A 19,832-nucleotide genomic window follows, 5' to 3' on the forward strand; every position below is an offset into this window, starting at 1 on the left:
GGATATCTGTGAACTGCTGAACTGATCTGAGACCATTGAAACTGCTGGTGTTTTCTTGTGCTTCTTTTTAAACAGAATTATAAACCTGATGTTCCTCTGATTGTAACGTTTCTTATCGGGTCATCTCTTTCAGTCTCTTCCCCTTGCCAAGCCTCTATAAAGCGTACAAAATGACTTCAAATTTTGGCGCGGTTCATCCTCCTGCCGGTAAAGAACAAGGACACCAAGACCCTCGTTATGTCGAATTCCCCATTGCACCAGATGACGCAACTTGGGAAGATGGACAGCCGGTCCTCAACAAGTATTCGACTTTCCTTACTCGCGAGCATGACTTTCCTGGTGCTAAGGGAAGAATTCGCCTCGAATGATCTATCGTGTGACTATACTTCGACTAACACGACTCCAGGCCATGCTTTATGCTGCGGGTGTCCCTAATGAAGAGATGATGCAAAAGAGTCCGCAAGTTGGTGTCGCTTCAGTATGGTGGGAGGGAAACCCGTGCAATATGCATCTCCTAGATTTGGGAAAGACCGTCAAGGAGGCCGTCCAGAAGAAGGGCTATATCGCCTGGCAATACAGCACGTTGGGCGTGTCCGATGGCATTGCCCAAGGCAACGAAGGCATGAGATTCTCCCTGCAGTCGCGTGAGCTCATTGCAGACAACATCGAAACCATTACCTGTGCACAAGCTCACGACGCCACTGTGGCCATTCCCGGATGCGACAAGAACATGCCAGGCTGCGTCATGGCAGTCGCCAGGCATAATCGTCCATCGGTTATTGTGTACGGTGGCACTGTTGCCGGCGGGTACTGCGAGGTCCTGAAGAAGCCCATCGACATTGTCACTTGCTACGAAGCCCAGGGCGCTTATCTGTTCGGTACGCTGGGCTCCTGGTCCGACGACGAGTCTGTCAAGCCCGAGGAAATTCTGTCGTCAATCGAAAAGGGAGCTGTCCCGGGCCCCGGTGCTTGCGGTGGCATGTATACCGCGAATAGTCTGGCAACCATCATCGAGACTCTCGGCCTATCCGTTACCGGCTCGTCAAGTACCCCAGCAGCCTCCCCGATCAAGATGAGAGAGGCAACAAAGGTAGCCGACGCCATTGAAGTCTGTTTGCGTCGCAATATTCGACCTAGGGACATTCTCACCAAGGAATCCTTTGAAAACGCACTCGTCATCACGATGGCCCTAGGAGGTTCTACCAACTCCGTCCTACATACCCTTGCGATGGCAAGAGCAGCCGAAGTTCCTCTCACTCTCGAAGATTTCCAGCGGGTCTCTCGTAAGACTCCCTTCATCGCTAACCTGAAGCCGAGTGGCAAGTACGTCATCGAAGACCTATTCCACGTTGGCGGGGTACCATCAGTCACCAAGCTTCTCATCGCTGGTGGTCTCCTTAATGGAAAGACTCTCACCGTCACTGGGAAAACGCTCGAAGAGAACGTTGCCTCTTGGCCATCGTTGGTCCCTCAACAGGACATCATTCGACCCCTGTCTGACCCCATTAAGCCCGCTGGACATCTCGTTGTGCTGCATGGGAATATCGCCCCTGGCGGAGCAGTGGCCAAGATTACCGGAAAGGAGGGTCTCCAATTTGAAGGTGAAGCACGCTGCTTCAACAAGGAGTCCGAGCTTGTCACCGAGCTCAATGCCGGCAACATCCCTAGGGACAGGAACATTGTCCTCGTCGTTCGCTACGAAGGACCAAAGGGTGGCCCCGGAATGCCTGAACAGCTAAAGGCATCCGCGACTTTGATTGGAGCCAACCTGAAGAACGTGGCACTCATCACTGATGGAAGATATTCTGGCGCCAGTCACGGCTTTATCGTCGGCCACATTGTCCCCGAAGCGGCCGTTGGCGGGCCTATTGCCGTCATCAATGACGGCGACATGATCGCCATCGATGCCGAGACATGCACGATTAGCATGAACGTGAGCGACGAGGATATCAAGGAGAGGCTGCGCTTGTGGAAGCCTCCCAGGCCTCCTGTGACAAGGGGCACCCTTGCCAAGTATGCTCATCTAGTATCGAGCGCCTCAGATGGTGCAGTTACCGACTTGTTCTAGAACAACTTGTAATAATTCAATCTTTCCCAAGACAAACACCGTACCCATTGAGTTTGTCTACGCGGCCCCTCCAGCTCACCAAAAAGTAGCCATCCGCGTGGTGCTTACCAAGCCGCCTGGAGCCGTCACGGACTTCTTCCCGATCTGACCCCCTTCCACCCTCCCCCCCCAAATGATAGCCCCCCACCCAGCGGGGTAGCGTCTCGACGCGGGGGTGGACATCCATGGTCGCTTAACCCCAAGCAGTTCATGTGTGCTTTCGACTCGTTTCGACTCGCTTGATCCCATTGCGGATTTCCCCTGTAGAGTTGAGCACTCAGATAATTGGTTTTCATTAGAGGTGAAAGAATATTGCTTCTGATGATATAGACAAGTTGGTGAGATTGCGTAAATGCAACTATGCACTTCAAATTGCATACCCCCTCTATCGGCCAAAAAACTTCAACTCCAAGTAGCGAGCAGGCAGGTATACCACAGCAGTCACCACGAACGTCAATTCATTGGCGATATCACCTCCAGATTCGCCAATGAGGCCGCCAAGAGGTCCCACAAACCATGTCTCAACCATACCCATGCACCACGCGGCCACCCCGATCAAGAAGGCAGCGCTAGCTCCGATGCCAAGAGGCAAGCGGCTCGGGTCGTTCCAACCCTCGAGATCGTAATTGGCAAAGTCTCCACGTCTAAAGATGGTGTGTTCCATAAGCAGGATAACAAAGTAGCTCGTGCACCAATAGCCCAATAAGCTGAGGAAGTTTTGCAAATAGGTGTTAAGCTGGCTGCGACCACCCAGAGCCAGCCCAATAACAACAGCAAAACAGACGAGGGTCCACAGGAACCGGGGGACTCTGGCAAACGGGCGGGCCATTTGCTGGAACGAGATGGCCGCAGAGTACAGAGAGATGATGTTGGTGTTGATGCCGCTGAAGGAGAAGATGACGAGGAGGAACTTGGCGAAACCGCGGGGGTGCAGCATATCTCGGATCAGGAAGCCAAGACCTTCGTTCTTATAGGCGTCTGCCCAAGCCGCCTGATTGTTCAGAGAGCTGGCCACCACGGCACCGGCGGTCATGCCAAAGGCGGTCGGGAGAGCGATGCCAAGAGTCGTGAGAATGAAAACCTTGAGTCGGGAAACATTGGTTGGGTAATGGACGTAGTAGTCGGAGACCATGGTGGCCCATGATGCGGAACTTCCATATACGACGGCAAGAAGCGAGAGAGCGCTGGCAGAGAGCTCGGCACCCGTGACCTGGGCCGGCGTGACGTTGTCTGCGTACGGGCCAACCATGCCGAAGATGATCATGAAGATGATGAAGTAGATGAGCCATGCGTAACGCTCGTAGATCAAAATGTAGCGCAGACCGAGGAAGCTGATGAGAAGAGAGACTACAGCGATGATGATGACGCCGACGACCAACGAAATGCGGCCATCAGCCACGGCAGTCAGCGCCAATCCACCACTAATAGAGCCGACAGAGGCCCAGCCAAGCTGTTCCAGACCGTTGAGAAAGGCAATGAGCTTATTGGGCCACCATCCAAAGCTGTATCGGGAGACGGAGATTTGACGCAGACCGGTCGCGGCACCAAAGGTGGCACAGTACCCAGACACGGCACCGCCGAGGATGGAACCAAAAATGAAGATGGGAATGGCACGCTTCAGGTCGAGACCAAACTCCCAGCCGAGGAACCCGGTGGCAAAGCAGCTGATGCCCATGGTACCACTCGCCCACAGCAGAGCCATGGTCAGTTCCTCGTGCCACTTGACGGGCTTCTTGTCGGCGTCCGTCTTGCGATCAATGGCATGAGACTCGACGCCCAGGGCCTTGTCCATTCTGCCCTCGAATCGGCGTAGAGTGGCCATGATACCGGTCTGCCTCGGATGGCCTTCGCTGCCCGCCTCGAGGGAACCCTCGGGAGACGTCTTCTCGCTCATGCCTTTCTCGTCGTAGCGATCCATGGCAGCGGCTGTTTTCTTGACCGAGATATCGGGCTCAGCCTTGAATTGGTGTAAGTCGCGGGGGAGGGAGGCTGAGGAGGTTGATGGAAGGTTAACGAAACCTAGCCAAGAAAGGGGTCTCACGTCTCTTGGCGCAGGATAGCTGCCAAGACGGGCGTTTTATTCTACGAATGCGCCTGGTGAAGCGCCTTTTTATTTTTTTTCGCCATTATCTCGGTGGGTTCATCTTCAATGCTACCCACCTTGTCGGGTGGAGGCCCTAACGTGGAAATGATTTGCGGGCTTCTAGATTGTCGCGTGCACGCTCCACACCACCCTTCTGCGTGCTTGAGTTACTGTTACTGTTACTGTGGAATGTGGTTTGGTGGTGCAGAGTCGCTCTACCTTTCTTCTACCTCAATCGGCTTTCTTCGTTGCGAGCTTTCTGTCCTCACCTCAAGCTCGAGATTCAGTGTGGGTGTTTTGCCAGGGCCCAGATCGGAGGCCGCGGTTCTAGAAACAATAGTTGCACGATTCTCAACTGACAATCTTCGGGTATTCCGGACTTCGGGTGTTCCGAAGTGACACCGAAAAACGTGTAACGAGAACGAACGCAGCGTCAACAAGTCAAGACGAACGCGAATCTTCGAATGATCCTTACACTCAGATAACAAGTGCTTTATCGAATGCATGAAAAGTCAGGCAAATCGGAGATTTTTCCATTCAATTACACAGGGGAGAAGAGCTGCCAGCCCGTGAGCAATGCACTGCCATTCTCGGTCATAGCCCGTACGGATACAGAACCAGAAGTGAGCTTATCTTCAATGTGCCGCGCGGACAGCTCCGGTTGTGGGGGGTTCCCGGCTCTTATCTCGGCTATATCGGCAGGCGTTGGTTCCACAATACGGAACTTTTGTTGTGTGTCCTGCCAATCATGTTGTGGTATATACTACTCCGCAACGGTGAGTATCAAACTAGAGTAGATAAGAGTTACACAAACGAGTCTGGTCGCGGCTGAGAAAGGGGAAGCCCTGCAAAAGTCCAGCCTCGATTCGATTTTACAGCTGCTTTAATTGATACGACAGCTGCAGCCCTAGTTTATCTCACATACACTATGCTGTCACGTCCGAACCCCCAAGCAACGATCGAGGCTCGAGCCGCAATCTTCGCAAACAACTACACTACTGCGGATGGGGAACAAATTCACCCTTGCTGAATGTCACAATCAGCAAGACGAACTGTCTATTTGATGCAGCAAGGGAGCACTTCTACGAAAAGCCACTCTTGCCTATTGAACTAAAAAAGATACATCATCATAGTCTTTTCGCATGGTGACAAGCTTGCGACTTTCAGCGACGGCTATCAAGCAACTGTTAGGTATGCAACAACTGGTAACGTGTGACTCAAGCAAGCGTATCACAGTTTGTTGAAGCTGTTACATAACTTAGAGAGGCTTGCTTCCGTAAAGCAGACCTATTCCTAGCGAACGTGAATATCTGCTATTTGGAGCAGTATGACGCTTGTCACGGCTACAAAAGCCTGAATCAGTATCAGTAAGGTAGTTCCGACCAAGAAATTTATTCTCCACGCCAAGGCGTTCCGGACATACCCCTTCGTCTTCCAAAATCCTCCTCGAGACCGAGAGTGATGTTGGCGGCATTGAAGAACATGAAGATACAGAGGAGCGAATTTTGTTTGGAACTTGTTGACTCGCTCTTGTGAGCTGGTTGCGCCTACGGTATTTAACAGTCGTGTGAGTTAGCCGACCTGCTTTTGTGAATGAACGCACAAAAAGATATCACAATGTACTTTGCGGGTTTGGGCAAAACGAATTTCAAATGTTTAAAAGTTTTGGATTGAGATTTGCGGAATCTCTCTACTAGAACAAGAGACCAACGCGAAATTTACCATTTCTACTTGTTGGTGTGATGAGGTGGCCCGCGTATGTTGACAACAGAAGTAACCAGTATACCTAAGCACTTGGACTATACGCCCAGCCTGATGTTGGTTATATGAAGTACGTAAGCACAAGTCCCTGAACTATATTCGTAGTTTGGTTGCACTGAAGCGCTCTTTGATTAGCCGGAGGATGCTCTCTCATGGGTCCTAGCCCGTAACAACTGATTAGTGACCTTCTTCTAGTTTTCACGGCAGGAGTTCGTGTTCTGGTTTGAGCAAGTCGTGGTTGCTCATTATGATTCCTCCGGCGGAGTCGCTCTGTTGGAAAGCAACTCTCACTGAAAGAAACCATGGGCCGATGAAGGGTGGTGGCTTGGAATCTTGTCAATAATATAAATACATTCAGAGAGAGGTAGAAGAGACCAGCTGGGATCACCATTAGGAGGGGATGGATCGGAATCATGGCACGGTGGATAGTAGTTGTCAAGAGCGAATATAGGAGCGTTCCTACTCCGAAGTTTGCAAGAAACTACAAAGATAATCATTCAATGTGGACTGAAAATATCACTGTTTGAGGAGGGTTGTTGGATGTCTTTTTATGCTCAGAAAATCCGGGGACACATGTAAGAAGGACAGAGAAGCGCATTTCTGCCATGTTCCATTACTACAGCAGTCGTGTATATTAACTATATCCCCTAGCTACCCGTGGAATTGTTAATCTAGCATCTTGCATTCCTTTCTTGGTAAATCTTACTATATAGAATGGTGTGAGCCTAATAGTCAAGCCTTCCACGTCCAGACAGCTTTAAGTAAGGGTACCACTTTATCGTCTCTTATGCTTCCATCTTAGGTATCAAGGTGCGTAACAACAGCTCTATCGAATTATAAAGGGCATTGTTTTCGGGGAGCCGCCTCAAACTCGTTAATTTTGAGCGGACCTGAATCCAAGTTCACCCATTGAGTGGACTCGGGTGACGGCCTTTGGTTGGCAGCCTTCATGACCACAGATAGTCACAGCAGAGACTCCGGGGACCTATCATTTTCAATAATAGCTGCAAAACAACCTTATCCATACTGATGTGTACGCAAATAAATTTAAGACATCAGGTTGCCTGTCTATGATGGGGGTCACAAGTTAATACCTGTTTTGCCTAGGATGGCGCTGAGCGCCATGACACGAACAGCAAGTTGACTGAAACAAAATACTGAGACTGTCGAGAGGTTTTTGAATCCTTTGGATTTTCGCCGTGACTGTGAGTTTCTGCAGCGGAAATTGGTTATGGAACAGTTGGTAGCCGACCGTCGCGATGTCTTCGATTTATCGAGTGGTCCTTCTCTGCCTGTTCCGTCATCGTGACTTGTGATGTGGAGTTTCTCGCCTAAGCTCTGCTCAATGGTTGGAGCTAGATGAAAAAGAGACGTTTGATTAGAAGGCTGGAGGTGCGTTCCCATTTAAGGAGAATTCTCAAGGGGTACGATGATGAGCGTAGAATAAAACCTAGTGGGCTAGAAAGTTTTAAAACGCAGTCACAGTGTCTAGCCACTACGGAGGTGAGTGGCGGGTTGGCTGAGGATGAGTGTCACTTGTTGAGTATGTCCGAGGATGATGCTGCCAGGACTTACGGGAATTTTTAGCCACTGAGACAAGTTCACAAGAGTCAACATGAGCACAAGCAACGGGAGGGAGACCGACTGTAGAGGTATTACACTGGAATCAACATCCACATCACTAACTTTGGGCGCTGCGTTCGTTATTAATCTCGCGCTCAGTGTGGGCTATCGACTTTTCACTGACCGTGGCCTCGAGATGAAGTGCCATTTCATGGGTGAAGGGCAGCTGTCGTCAATGCTGCTGGTTGCTTGTAAAGCTAAAAATATGTTCGTCGTTTCCATTCAGGGTGGCTAAAAGCTGGACGTGGCCGGCTTATATTCCCTTGTGGAATCGAGGAGAACAAACATGAGCGGATCTGGCGGCACGGCCGACTTGCGAACAAAGTATGATAATGTCGCGGCTGGAGGAGGCGCGGAAGGATGGAACAAACGAAACGACCAGCGCGGGAGCTTGCACAGGTCTTAGAGCACGTTGAAGGTGTCAAGATGGGACTCTCGGCGATGGCAGATTAAACCTGCGGTAGTATGATTCTGAGGACGCTTGAATTGGTGCTGCGACCAGGGGCAGCCACACAAAAGCGGACATTATATCATACTCTGTGCCCCCCGAGCCACAAAGCATGATACCAGTACTGTTGGTTTACGTAATCACAGGGTGATTTGTTCGATCGAACCGTGGTAACGAAGGGTCAATTACTTTTGTATTAATCTCTACGTAAAGTGGAAAAGAGAGGTTCTAACCGTTAATTAGATCGCCGGTTAAACGCTAATATAAAGACCCTTAGATGGCCCCTGCGTTAGCGTTGACTTAAGGTCGAATTAAGCTTTTAATCCGATATTAACTATTTTTTTATTATTATTAAACTTATATAATTAAAAAAGTAATTTAATAATCTCGTAATAATATATAATACGCTAATAAAAGGAGTATTTATAATTCTTTTTTTATTTTTTTTTAGGCCTTTTTTATAAAACCTATCTTTTTAGATATATTATAATCGTTTTATTATTAATAAATCGTTTTAAACTTAGGTTTAAGTTTTATTTAGTAAAAGTATTTATTAAATTATTTTCGTTATTAATTTAATAGATTTTAAGAATTTTACATTATTTATATAATTACTGTAAACTTATGATATTTATTATTAGCTTTTTTTTTTAATAATACTTAATTTAATAAGGTATTCGTATAATAAATAAGAATTTATATAAATAATCGTTAATATTATAAATAAAGTTAATTAATCCGTAATCTATTTAAATATAATAAAGATTATGTAGGCGAGGTTAACGCTATTAATTATTTTATAAATTTTAAAAGCTAGAACATTTTTAATTACTTTTTTATTTTTAATTAATAAATAATGGACGAGATTATTATAAATCGTAAATTAGTCGTTTTTTATAGCCTTATTTATTAAGATAAGAATATATTTAAATTAAGAGGTTAGATTTATGTTATTTATAAACGATTTGTTAATAAAGACGTAGAGCTTAGTAGAGGCTAAATTTAGCGGATAATAAGTTAACTTACGATTTAAGTTTACTACTTACTAACTTAGCCGTTTATTTAGTACCGTAACGTTTTTTTTAATTAGATTCGTAGTTTATACTACTCTTACGTTATTAAATATTACTTTTAATTAGTAAATATTAATAATATATAATCCTTTTACCTATTTTATTTAATATCTCTTTTATTAATTATATAATATAAAGTTAATAAGGGTAATCTTTTTTCTTTACCTTTTTTAATAAAAAACGATAATATTACTTTTAATTATAAGGATCCCGTTATTAAATATTAATAAGTAGTTAATAATAAAAATCTTTTTTGATTTAATAATAAATCCGGTTTTTTTAAACTTTTTATTTTTTTTATATAAATTTAATATTAAATACGCTTAGTATATCGTCGGTTTATATATTAACGATTTTATAAAGTCTTTTTAAGTAATTAAAGATTATTAGGTATAGATCGTAAGTTAATATAATTATATTTAGTTATTTAATATAGAAATCGTAGTAGGTCGCTTATTAATAAGTTCTTGATTTTATTAGCTTATATAATAGTTTAAGTATTTTAATAATTATGCCTTTTAGATATTTATTAATTATTTTTTTTGGGAAGTAAATAAGGATCTTCCGTATTAAATTAGTAATAGATTATATATATATTTATATAATATCTTTACTTTATATATAATATCCGTCTTTAATAAAGGAAAGGATTAAAATTAATATTAACTATTAATTACTTTTTTAAACCGTCGGCGATTATATAAATAATTTTATTTTTTTAACGTCGTTATATTCTTAAATTACGTAACGAGATTTTTTATATAATACGTTAATTCTTTTACTTTTAATTTTTTAAACTATATATAATTTAAAAATCTATAAATTAGCGTATTTATTTAAATTATATAAAACGAAACGATATATATTTCGATTTTATAAGGTTTTTATTTTAATAATATTTAAAACTTTATAAGGCTTACTTTTTATCATAATAATCCTTTTTTTTTATAATTTAAAAGCTAATTCGAAATTTACTTTCTTTTTAACTAAATAGAAAATATTAATATAATCGTTAATTAATTTATTATAGTTAAAAGGCTATAGAATTAGGTTTTTTTAAAGCCGATTTCGCTACCGTCGCGGCGAATTTAGTAATTAATTATTTAATTTATTAAATATAACGATTTTATTAAAAACGATTTCTAATTAATCGATTTAATCTTTATTTTTTTAAATAAGAGGTAATTATTTAACCTCCCTTAGCTCTTTTCTTTTTTCTTTATAAATTATTTTTTTATTTATTTAGTTATATAATTAGATCGCCGTTATTATAACTTTAAATAATTAATCTCGATCTCTTATAACTATATAAAAGCGCTTATTAATAAAAATTAGTTTATATAGTCCGGTTTATTTATTTATAATATCTTTTTAAACCCGTATATTTAAATTTAATAAGATATTAAGATTTTATAATATATCGGGCTTATTATATACTACTAAGGCTTTATTAACTTATTTTTTTACTTTTAGATTTTATAAAGCTTATATTACTTTTTTAATTGTCTATGCCTTTTAAATAATATTAAACGACGGCGGTAATAAAATAATAGTTTTAAAATACGATTTAAATATTAAAAATATTAAAATTAGATTTTATAGTCCGGTAATATTATTATAATATTTTAACGTTATTTATAAATAGTCGTTATTTATAAGATCCGGGCTTTTATTTTTAATAATTTTAAATACTTTTTTTAATTATTAATAGGCTCGTTCGATCTTATTGATATTATAATAGGCCTTAATTAATATTATTTTTAATTTAATTTTATATAATTTAGTATTTTTTTTAAATTTAATAGATTTAAAATTAGTTTTAGTATTAGTTTATATACTATTAAATAGGCCTTAATACGTATCGATTTATTACGCTTTTAACGCTACCTAAATCGTTTTTATTTAAAGATTAGTAAAGAATTGCCTTATTTAAAAAAAAATAGTTAAATTAATTATATAAAGAATTAGCTTATTATTTAAATAAAAAACGTTTATTACTATTTTTTAATTAAAATTAAGCTCGTTGTAGATTTTAAATTTAAATCGCTATAGGCTTTATATATTTATTTAATATTAATAATAAAATTTAATTAAATATTTTATTACTGCGATTTTAATATTATTATTTAATTATTTAAGTAAGGTATAAAGTTTTTAAATTAATAAGTGACCGAACCTCTGATAAAAGCGCCGTAGTTCGGTCTTTATAAAATAATAAATTAATAAAATACTAATTTTAAGCCTTATAAAAACGTAGCTTTATTATTATTTAACGGTTTTAAACGTTTTACTATTAGTAATCTTATTTATAAAGTTTTTAAATATAATATTAAAGCGATTTATATTTATTAAATATAAAAAAAAAGGTAAATTAATAAGTAATATATAAAAAGTTATAATACCGAATTAGGTTTAAATATTAACTATTCCGATTTTAATAATTTATTTATTAAGTCTAAACGTAATCTTAACGATACCGGCTTTAGCGGTATTAAATTCGGCTAAATAGACTTTTTTTAAAATTTAGAATTATTTTTTTCTTTTTATTAACTATTTTAAAATTCTTATATTTAGGATAATCTTTTAAAAAGTTTCTAATCCGTATTAATTATTAATAAAATAAATCTATACGATCCCTTTTATTTAATTAGTTAAATTATATAAAAAGGGTCTTATCGCTGCTATTAAGCCTATTTTTTCTTTAAGATTATTTTTTTTTTTACTTATTTAAAATTAAAAATAAGAGGTTTCTATTTTAAAATAGACTAAAAAGTCTTAAAATTAAGTAATTTTTTTATTAATAAATCGTAATTAGCCGTAAAGGAAAACTTATTTATTTAAAACTTTTATAGCTTATTTTTTATTAAGCGTTAAATAATTAGTTATTGATAGGGTAAAATAAAACTATTAGGTCTTATTTAAAACGTTTAAATCTTCGTTATTATCAATTAAATAAGTAATTAAATCTTTTATATTTTTAGATTTTATAATAAAGTTTATAATTTTAAGCGATTTACTTTTATAATCAATAAGGAATTAATTATATTTAATTAAGTTAGTTTTATTAACGGTTTTTTTTTACTTTTTTATATCGCTTATATATTTTAGTTTTTTTTTTTTAAATAATTATTAAACTAATAACCCTTTTTTTACTATATATAGTATTTTTAAAGTCTGCGGAACCTTACCGTAAAAGGCTTTTGAAAGCCGTTTAGAACTATTTTTTTATTTTAACCTTATAATTAAGTATTATATTTAGCTTCTCTTTTTTTACCATTATAAATATAATTAACTTAATACTATTAATACGGTTTTTTATCAATTTAAAACTATTATTATTTAAATATCTTAATTTCGATATTAAACCCGGTTTTAAATTAAATATAAAGCGTTTTATAATTATTAGGTTAGCTTTATAAAGTAAATTTTATTTTATTAACCCGTTAGACCGTAATTAATAAATAATCGACTTTCTATTCGTCAGTTCTTTTTATTAATAGGGTTTTACTAATTTTATCGATTTATAAAATAAGCTTTTTAAGGATTTTTATTTTTAGTTTACTTTTTATTTTTTTTATTATTAATCCGAACAATAAGGCTTTAAATTTAATAAAAAGCCTTTTTTTTAAATTATTAATTTTAAAAAAGCGTTAATAATTATAATAAAGTCGTTTTAATTAATTATTATACGTACGACTTAGTAATAATATTCCTTAGCTTTTATAATAAGAACGATAGTAATTATTAAATAATATTAATAGTTTTAGATTTTAGTTTTTTTATAATTAGCGTAGAATATAGTTAAAGTCTTTTATAAAACCTCGTACTTTTCTTTTAAATACTTTTTTTTTTAAAGAAGATTTTATATAAGTCGGTTAGTTACCGTATATTAACCGTTTTTAAATTTAGATTTTTACAGTTTATTTAAAAAAAAGGATTAAGGCCGTATTAACTATAGTTAATTAATTATAATTTAATACTTATATTTAATTAAATAAGGCTAAATAGCCTCGTTTTTATCGATAATCCGCTAGTTATAATAAAAGTTTATAAAAGTAATAATAACTTTATTTTTAATAATATTTTTTTAATTAATATAGATTTCGAAGCCGAAATAGCTCTATTTATAATTTTAAATAAAAATTTAGGTTTTTTAGTCCGCTAAGTAAACTATTCGAATCGATTAATTACTTAGTTAATTTATATTTTAAATTAAATTAAAAAATTAATTATTTAAACCGTTATTATAAAAGTCTTATAGGGCTACTTTGTTAATATTTAATTTAATAAGACCTTATTATTATAAATAAATCCGCTAAATTTTTTAATAATCCGTTTATTTACGAATTTAAATTAATTATTGGGTTAATAATTTAAGTTATTAATTATATAGTAAAATAGGGTTTGCTTAGCTAGGTTCTATTTATAATATATTTCGATTATAAATAATACCGCTATATTACGACCTAATACGCATTACTAAACTAGGGCCCTGCCCTATAGGACCTACGGCGACTACTATACTATATATATAATAATAAGAACTTAGACGGCCTTTTTTAAAATAAAAAAACTATAAATAAATTATATAACCACGATCGTATAATAAAATAAAAAACGGACGCTTATAAATAAATAAAATAAACGATTATAAAAATATAAAATAAATAACCGCTTAATAAACGGTCGGATAATAATAAATAAAATATTATAAAAAATATATTTATAATTAAAACTTATATATAAAATATCCTAAATTAAATTTAAAAATAAACTTTTATAACTTTTTTAATAATTAATTCTTATATTAAATTTAATAATCGTTTTTAACTATCTTTATTAAAAACTTATTTAATAAAACTATAATTAATTATTAAAACCTTACTTATTTTACGATTTATAAATAATAATTTTATTAAAATTATTTTTATAACGACTATTATTTATAAATATCATAGCCCCGATTTTTATTAATATAAACCTTATTATAATTAATTAATTATAATATTTTAATTACTCCTATTTAATAAGTCGACTTTGTAAAAAACTTATTAAATAATACGAATGATATTTATTTAATTTTTTTTTAATAAAAATAAATAGCCTTAAGTTTTAAATACCGAACTTTCTTAAACTAAAAGAAATTCAAAAATACTTGATATTAAATTTAATTTTAATAAAAACGTAGTTTATAATTAAATAATATACACTTAAATACGTAAGGCTATTAAAAAAAACGTTAAATATAATAAAAAACTAAATAAATTTTTTAATATTAATATTATTTAATTAATAAAAACTTAAATTAAAAACGATTACAATATTATTAAAATATAAAAAATATTTAACGTTATATTTAAAAAATTTAAAAATAAATATTAAAAAATTTTAAACTTTACTAATTAAATAAATACGTTTTAAAATATTATTAATATCGTTACTATCTTTTTTAATAAAAAATAATAAAAACTTAAATTTAATATATTTATTATTTTTAATAAGATTTTTAAAATTTTAAAAAGATTTTTAATTTAAATTAAAAACTTTTAAAATTTTTATTAAAAAGATTTTAATAACGAAATTAAAAAAATTATATACGCCGTTAATTTTTTTAAAAAATAAACTTTTAAATAATTTAAACCTTTTTAAAAAAGATATTTTAATAAAAAAACTTTTAATAAATACTTATTTAAAATACGAAATATTTATTATAATTTTAAAAGATTTAAAAAAATATTTAAATTATTTTTTTAAAATTTAAATAAAAAACGATAAACCGAGTATAATATATTATAATTCTAGTAAATTAAATTAATAAAAAACTATTTAGTTAAATTTAAATACTTTAATACTTAGCTTAATTATATTAATAATACTAAAATTTTTATATTTTATTAAAAACTAAAAAACAAAATTAAAAATAAACTTATTAAATTTAATAAACTAAATAATTTCTTTTAATATATTAAGCTCGTAATTAAAATCGATAACCGTTTTTATAAAAAAAAAAAAAAAAAAAAAAAAAAAAAAAAAAAAATAAATATAAAAAAAAAAAAAAAAAAAAATTTTTAAAAAAAAAAAAAAAAAAAAAAAAAAAGAAAAACATATTAAAAAAAAAAAAAAAAAAAAAAGAACCGGCGATAAAAACTTAATTTAAAACATAAATATTAATAATAATTTTAATATAACTTTAATTAAAAATACCGTTATAACGAAAATAATAATCCTTAATAAACTATTATTTATAAATAATATAATGGACTTATAAACTTTAATATAATAAAATAAGACTAATCTTATTAAAAAAGAAATTTAAATATTATAATTACGATAAATTAAGATATATAGTTAAAAACTATAAATAGTTTAAATAAATTTAATAACGACCTATTTTTAAAAAATAAATCAATATTATTTTTAAAAAAAAAACGTTATAAATCGCTTTTATAAACTATATATTACGATAATAATTACTTTATTTATCGAAACGGTAAAAAATAATTAAAATAATATTTTAAAAAACCTTTTAATAAAACCTTTATTATAATAAATAAATAAAAAATAATTTAACGTTTTAAAACTATTAAAAACTATAATAAAAAGTATATCCAAATATTATTAATAATATATAAAATAATTAGAATATAACTTATTAACTTTCTTAAATAAATATAAACCTTTATAATAATAAAAAATAAATTAAAAGAAAATAGTAATTAAAAATAAAAACGACCTATTTTAATTAAAAAACGAGATTTTAATTTATAAAATACGGATTCTAAATAAATCTATTTATATAATATAATAAATATTTAATAAAATAATTTAATATTACGAATAACGCTTTTTAATAATAAAAAATTATAATAAAATTTATATTTATATTTTAATTAATTATTATTAAGCCGGCTAATTATTAAAAAAAAAGCGATTAAATATAAAAATAATACTCGCCTTATTTTAATAATAACTTTAAAAACGATTAAAAATTAAAATAAAAAAAACCTTTTTTAATTAAAATATAAAATCGATAAAAAAATAAATACTATAAATTTAATATATAGATTTTAAATATTAAAAAAACGTTATTATTAATATATTAAAAAACTAAACGAGGCTTATTATACGATAGACGTTTATATTTTTTAATATTTAATTATAAAAATAATTTTTATTATTTTATAATAACGATTATATAAATAATTTAAAATATTAACAAAAAATAATATATTTTATTTAAAATAAAACTTTTTTATATTTAAAAAAAATACTAAGTTAAATAACTTAAATAAAAAAACTATCGATAATATATTTACGGAATCTAATATTAAAAAACTAAATTACGACCCTTTTTTAAATAATATTAATATATTAAATTATAAATAGTTAATAAGCTAATAATCGCTTTATAATTTAAACGAACCTCGTAACGTTATTTAACGACGTATTTAATTAAAGATTGATTATAAAATATTACCCGATATTAACGATTTTATTATTAAAAAGGAAGCCGATTTAAATAAGTAATTAAAATAATAAAAATCTATAAGCTTTTAAAAGGAATTAAATTAGCTTATTAAAGATTTAAAAGACTACTTATATAACCGATATATTTTAAATATATAATTTAATATTAAAACACTTAGAAATTATAAATTATTTCTTAAAAAAAAAGAACTTATTAACGAAAAAATAAACGATATTTACAATATTATTAACGTACTATATTTACTTATTAAAAAATAAAAACGTCCTAATTTAATAATTAATTATAAATAATTTATAAAACAAAACGGGTATTAGCCTTTAAAATATTAAAAAACTCAGCATATTAATTATAAAAAAATAATAAAAAGCGGCCAAAATCAATAAATTCTTATATTTTATAATACTTTTTAATAAAAAATATTTATAATTTAAATTCTAAATAAATAGATACGATATAAACACTATTATTAATAACGGCGTTTAAAAAATTTTTATTTTATTAAAAACGGTAAATAAATATAAATTATTATAAATATAAAAAACGAATTTATATACCTTATAAATAATAAAAAGAAAATAAATTAATTATAATAACGGATATATTAATTAAAAAACTATATACCTTACGATATATATTAATAATTAATTAAAATAATTAAAATACGATATTATAAAAATTAAAAATACCGACGTTATTTTAAAAATTTTATAATTATAAAAATATAATTTATAAATAAATTAAAAAACCGGCTAACTTTATTAAATAAACTTAGTTACTAAACGACTTAATAAAAAAAGTTTAAATAAGTCTTACGTAATACTTAATAAACGAAAATAAATTAAATATATCGCTTTTATTAAAATAATAAAACTTATTAAGATATTCGCACCCGGTATAAACGATTAAAAATCGGACCTATTCTAAATTATATTTAAAAAATACTAAATTTATATAAAACTATTTATTTTAAAAAAAGAAATAAAACTATTAAAATATAATAATTAAAATATAAAAATCGAATTAAAAAAAAAGATATAACTTAAGTTTTATTTATTATATTTTATAAATTAACTTAAACGCGACGAACTTAATAAATATATCGACGATAAATTTACAAAAAGGTTATATAAAACTATTATCCTTTTTAATAAGAATATTAATTTTTTTTATATTTAAAAAAAATAAAAAAAAGTTTAAATTTATAATCGATTATAAAAGACTTAATAAGATTATTAAAAAGAATTATTATTTATTACCTTTTATTTTAAAACTTAAAAAAATATTATATAAAGCTTAATAATTTATTATAATAAATTTTAAAAAGAATTTTAATTAAATTAAAATTAAAAAAAAAAAACCGAATAAAAAACGGTATTTTAAATATATAAAAGATTTTATAAATATTTAATTATACCTTTTAGACTTATTAATATACCCGCTATATTTTAAATAATAGTTAATTATATATTTAAAAAGTATATCGATATTTTTATAATCGTTTATTTTAATAATATTTTTATTTTTTTTTTAATTTCGAAACGTATAAAAAACACGTTTATATAATATTTTAAAAATTTTAAAATATAAAGCTTTTCGCTAAGCTTAATAAATATAAATTCTATATATAAAAAATAAATTTCCTTAGCTATATAATTATATTAAAATAAATTTATATATAAATATTTAAAATAATAGTAATTAAAAACTAGTTTATACTTATTAATATTAAAAATATATAATTATTTTTAAAATTCGTTAATTTTTATTAATAATTCTTTAAAAACTACGCTAATATTATTAAACTTTTTAACAATTTAATAAAGAAAAATATAACCTTTATTTAAAATAAAAAATATAAAAAAGCTTTTAATAAAGTTAAGGATTTAATTATTTCGGAATTAATAATTATAATTTTTAATTTAAAAAAACTATTTAAAATCGAGATCGACGTTTTAAACTTCGTTATAAAAGCTATTTTAAAATAACGAAATTAATAAAAAATATTTTATTTTTATATATTTTATTTTAAAATATTTTATAAAGTAAAATTAAATTAATAAATTTATAATAAAAAATTAATAATTATAATTAAAGTTTTCGAAAAATAGAAATTATAGTTTTTAAAAACTAAATATAAAATTATTATTTATATAAATTATAAAAACCTTACGAACTTTATAATAAATAAAAATCTAAATAAATAATAAATTAAATAAAACGAATTTTTATTAAAAAAGTTTAAAAAATAATAAAATAAACATTTTTAATAAACGATTTAATTATAAAATTACGATCCTTAAAAAAATATAAATAATCTTTAAATACGACGATAATAATAATTTATATTTATTATAAAACTTTTTATAATAATTAAAAAAGTTAATATTAACTTATTTAAAAAAATAATCCCTAAGCTTATTATAAAAATTTATAATACTTAAGTATATAGTTATTAAAATATTATAAAAATATAAAAACGGATACGTTAATATTATAATAAAACCGTTATAAAAATAAAAATCGTTAAGGTTATTAAAAACTATAATATTTATAAAAAAAATAAAAATAACTTTTATAAGCCTTATAAAAAACTATAACTATTATTAATATTTTTAAAAATATAGTATTTAATTTCTTAAAATTTTATTATTAAATTATTAAAATCTAAAAAATTATTAATAAATATATAATACGATAATATTTTAATTATCGTTAACCGATTTATTAAGTTTACTTATTTTATATTATATAAAAAAATAAATAATATTAAAAAACTAATATATACCTTTTTTAAAATAGTTATTATTAATTATAATTTACTTAAGGAAATAATTTCTAATAAAAATAAACTATTTATTATTAAGTTTTAAAAATTTTTAATTTTATAATTTAATATAAATTATAAACTATCGACCTTTTTTTATTTATAAATCGATAAATAAATAAAAAAATTAATTAAATTTTTAAAATATACCTCCGCTATTATATAAATTACGACTAAAATAATTAAATAATATTACTATTAATAACTTAATTTATATATAATAGCATAGTTAGTAAAAACATAAAAGAATTCCTTTTTTATCTTAACTACGGATTCTAATTAATTATATATAGAAAATTACGTAAAGGACTATAGGTTATAAAAACCGTAGTAAACGTAAATAAATTTAAAAAAATCTAAAAGGAAGCCTTTTTAGATTTTAAGTTTATATAATAATATATAAAAAAATACGTTAATAAATTAA

General features: G+C 29.7%; 3 protein-coding genes across 3 annotated transcripts; 2 read left to right on the plus strand and 1 right to left on the minus strand.

The window, feature by feature from the left end:
• Nucleotides 1–170: 170 nt before the first annotated feature.
• On the plus strand, nucleotides 171–2,068 carry CORC01_00057 (dihydroxy-acid dehydratase; the record flags this gene model as incomplete). The annotated part of the gene is made up of 2 exons (XM_022611715.1): nucleotides 171–290; nucleotides 407–2,068. 2 exons carry the CDS (start codon nucleotides 171–173, stop codon nucleotides 2,066–2,068), a joined length of 1,782 nt encoding a protein of 593 aa, XP_022481720.1.
• Nucleotides 2,069–2,492: 424 nt separating this feature from the next.
• Nucleotides 2,493–4,025, minus strand: CORC01_00058 (uncharacterized protein; the record flags this gene model as incomplete). The annotated part of the gene is made up of 1 exon (XM_022611716.1): nucleotides 2,493–4,025. The coding sequence occupies one exon, from the start codon at nucleotides 4,023–4,025 to the stop codon at nucleotides 2,493–2,495; it is 1,533 nt and encodes a 510-aa protein (XP_022481721.1).
• A 15,279-nt stretch (nucleotides 4,026–19,304) lies between these two features.
• On the plus strand, nucleotides 19,305–19,454 carry CORC01_00059 (uncharacterized protein; the record flags this gene model as incomplete). Its single annotated transcript, XM_022611717.1, has 1 exon — nucleotides 19,305–19,454. A coding segment is annotated over one exon (150 nt), but the record flags the coding sequence as incomplete, so codon positions are not given.
• Between the last annotated feature and the right edge of the window lie 378 nt (nucleotides 19,455–19,832).

Source organism: Colletotrichum orchidophilum (genome assembly GCF_001831195.1).
Source record: "Colletotrichum orchidophilum strain IMI 309357 chromosome Unknown Scaffold_1.1, whole genome shotgun sequence".
NCBI classification, from domain to species: Eukaryota; Fungi; Ascomycota; class Sordariomycetes; order Glomerellales; family Glomerellaceae; genus Colletotrichum; species Colletotrichum orchidophilum.